At 43.2% G+C, this 3719-nt stretch overlaps 1 protein-coding gene across 1 annotated transcript; it reads right to left on the bottom strand.

Annotated features, from left to right (window-relative positions):
• Positions 1-2637: 2637 nt before the first annotated feature.
• On the bottom strand, positions 2638-3312 carry LOC109777432 (glutaredoxin-C15). Its single transcript, XM_020336066.4, has one exon. The coding sequence runs from the start codon at positions 3208-3210 to the stop codon at positions 2899-2901; it is 312 nt and encodes a 103-aa protein (XP_020191655.1). The 5' UTR covers positions 3211-3312; the 3' UTR covers positions 2638-2898.
• Positions 3313-3719: the final 407 nt, after the last annotated feature.

Here is a 3719-nt window from a genome sequence, read left to right as displayed (position 1 = left end):
CTCCCGGTGAGAGCATAAGAGGCTGAATTTTCGGAGAGCTTGTCCTTTGTATCTGGCTTGATACATCTCACATGGAGTAGAAAACAAGAAAGTACAAAGAAAAAGACAAATATTCTTTGTGCAGTCTCCATTGATCTAAAATCTTACGATTCTTCATCAACTCTTGGCTCTTCACCATCTCAGGTGGTAGTAATCTAGCATGAGACTCGTGGTGAAATGCAGAGTAAGTTCAATTGCGCATCGTCTCTTTGCTCTTGGAATCCTGTAGCAACCAGATTAAGGCAAGTAGCTAGCTAATAATGGGCGAGGTCTTCTTTTCTTCACATAGATCAATGAAAATAATGTGGACATCAACTGAAACTCGTAGTTTGTTTAAGCTTTAGGTCGAAAATAATGTTATCCAAATTCATCTGTGGCGTACTAGGTGGCAAAATTCTGTAGAAAAAACATCAGCGACGACAAGAACCATGTCGAGAACGATGAAGAATACCAGTACAGTACGGCAGACGCAATGCCAAGAACCGATTCTGCGCCGACTAGCTGAGCTGGTTTCCGAGGAACCATGGACAAGTCGCCTTGGTTTCACAATAGCGTCCACATAGTTCCTCTCGTCACTTATCTGTTGGCATAGAATCCATCCAACTGGCTGCTTTTCCTGTGCATATTTAGCTACACTTCTACTTTGGAACCACATAATCAGATATGGAGATGTCGTGATGCCACGATCAGATGAGTATGCAATTCTTGCTTTTCCTTCATCAGCATCAAATTCTTCCCTTCTTAGCAAGATGTTGTACTGTTCGTACAAAATCCTGATGCTTAAGCTTCTTCAGAAAGTAAGATATATTATTTAAAAAAGTAAGATATATATTATCAGATCTTTTTTCATTACCAGTTTTTCATTTCTGACACGACCAGAGAAGGATGGATTTTCTGGTGGAAAGGAAAATAGGTATCTCATGAGAATGAAAAGTAAGTATTCTATAGAGCAATCTCCATTGAGCTTGAATCTTATGATTCTTCACAATTTTGTGGCTCCTCGCCTTACCGAGGGGTGATATTGGCTCTTGACTCCTGAAAATGGAATTCACAATGTAGCTCTTCAATTAAATCTTTGAACTAGGTGTTGAAATAAATTGTCCGTCTTGTTGAAATATATTGTCCGTCGGACCTAGTTTGTACTTTAAGGGCCTCAGTTTAAGACCGGGCAGATGCCTCCTATCTAAAAAATATATATTGTCCGTCTTTCGTCATCAGCTCGGTCTTGAGCAACTGCCTGCAGGATGATTTCAATATGGTATTAGAGACAGGAGGTCTTTATGCCTCTCTAAGCCCTAGATTGAGTTTTTTGTGCACACCATTCAAACCATTCAAAGGAGATTAAATATACTGCTCGTTTCCTTGGAACTGTTGGTAGACCTCAAATGGCTCATGATGTCCTCTCTTATCTGCCTACTTTCCTTATGAGTTGTATCAAACTTCAAAAATGAGATATCAAAGAATTTGATAAATACAGGAGACATTGTCTCCCCGGTGAAATGTATATGAGCAAATGTACTAAATGTCTAAATCCCTGACCGTTTGGGATCTTGTTTGCAGAACAAAACATGGAGGAGGTTTAGGGGTCTTGAATTTAGAGGTTCATAATAATTATGTGTTGCTAAAGAATATTCACAAATTTCTTAATAAGCAAGATATTCCTTGGGTCAAGATGGTGTAGGAGATTTGTTACCAAAATGGTCCCCCATCTGCTCACAACACCAACTGCTCTTTCTGATGGAGAGATGACATCTCCCTCCCGCAGTTGGTGGGTGAGAGGTGAGAATTGTTTCCTTTTTTATTAATTTGTTTAAGCTCTAATTTATTTTCTTCTGCTTTCAATGTAATTGAGCTTTCAAATGACCTCTAACCTTCCTGAAATTAATTATATAGCATTGGTGGCTCAAACAAAGCCACGTTAACTATTTCATATCTATTGAGCTTATATTTATATTGCTACTAATATTAGTCTAAATTAACTATTAGTTAGGGTAACTATAAGTGTTTGAGAGCCACATCAACTTTAGTTATGTTGCTACAAAATAAATCCTTTTAATCCTTAATAGAATTCGGGAGTGCCCACATGACGACATGAGGCCATGGCCAAAATTATTAGGTTTATGAGGCTATTTTGGACAATTAATAAAATTTAGAATTTTAGCCCTTATTATTAGATGGGGTTGAATTAATCACCATTTTCAGATAAAAAATCAATGTAAAATGATGATTATGAGATGCTCATGGCACAATCAATTCCTAATAGAAGGTGCCCTCTCTGGACTGTTACACCCGTCGACACGGAGCCGTCAACTACGGGGCGAGGGACATATGTCTCCTTATTTGCTGAGTGCTGCTAGAAAGAAACTCGGCAAAGACTGTGTAAGCTGGTGTGCTTGCTTTGCCAAGTGTTTTTTTACCACGCTCTCGTCAAAGGCACTTCTTTTCCGCGTTTCTACCTTCACTGAGTGTAACACTCCTAAAAGGCCATCTTTGCCCAGCACTCGTGGAATGGAACATGGCAAAGACGGCGACACTCAGGAAAAACCAAATTTTGAGTAGCATTTGTGAAACCCTAACCACAACTGTTGGAAATGGACGTCATAAATTGCATTTCTCATTTAAAGACACTTGTATGCGTTATTCCATAGACTCACACTGTTGTCTCGCCAACGACTAAACAAAACTTCTTGTGTTCCCGTCATCTTGGAAAGAGGAACTACGCTATGCTCATGTGGCGACCAGCCCAATAACCAGTACAAGCAAAATTTTCCCTACTTGTGTTAAGCGAGGCGGATACATGCTTCCATGGCGAGGTGCGAAAATTGCCAAAGCTGGGATGAACTGATGTTGCACCCACGGTCAGAGCCACATGGCTCCTGCGGCCTTGAGCATGACCACGAGCTTCCCGCTGAGATGCAAGGACATGACCCTGTCGGTGGAGCCGACGAGCTTGCCGCCGATGAAGACTGCCGGGACGGGCGGCGTACGCCCAAGGCGTCTGGCGAGGTCGCGCTCCATGTCGCGGCCGCGTGGGTCCTTGTCCAGCTCGTGGACCGCGGCGCCCACGCCGAGGCTCGAGAAGAGGCTTGTCACCGAGTGGCTCATCGGGCAGTTGCTCGTGGTGAAGATCACCACCGCTTTCTCGGACGACAGCTTTGTCACCCTCTCCATCGCCGGCAGGTCAGAGCCTTCTTGTCTTCTTTCGGATCGCTGGTAATGGACTTGGTGTTAGCTAGTATGCTCAGCTGAAACTATTTTCTGTGGTCCTGTGATTTGTGGTTTGCAGGGGTGTGAATCGATGCTCTTTTATAGTGTTCATGATGTGTCAATCCATGAGAGGGGGGGGGGGGGGGGGGGGGGCACTTGTCTGGGCTCTTGGTGTGGGCATAAGAATCTGGGACGTCTGCATTTTCTCAAAGTGAGCAGCTTAGTATCAATTGAGGGTTAGGTTAACGGTTGTACACAGGCGTATTTCCTTTTTTATGTGAGAAAATTGAGAGGGCAAGGACAACAGCTACAAAGAAGAGTAAGGGATAGGGAGATTACCTTATACGAAATGGGCGCTACTACGCGTCGGCCGATGGATATTTTTAAAACATCCGCCGCCTCACAAGCCGTCGGATCAGAAGGATTGAGCGGTCGAGGGTCACCTTCAACCACCGCAAGACATCTCGTGTTGC

This window comes from Aegilops tauschii, chromosome 5, assembly GCF_002575655.3.
Source record: "Aegilops tauschii subsp. strangulata cultivar AL8/78 chromosome 5, Aet v6.0, whole genome shotgun sequence".
In the NCBI taxonomy this organism is placed as follows: Eukaryota; Viridiplantae; Streptophyta; class Magnoliopsida; order Poales; family Poaceae; genus Aegilops; species Aegilops tauschii.
This window is presented reverse-complemented; position numbering and strand designations above follow the sequence as displayed.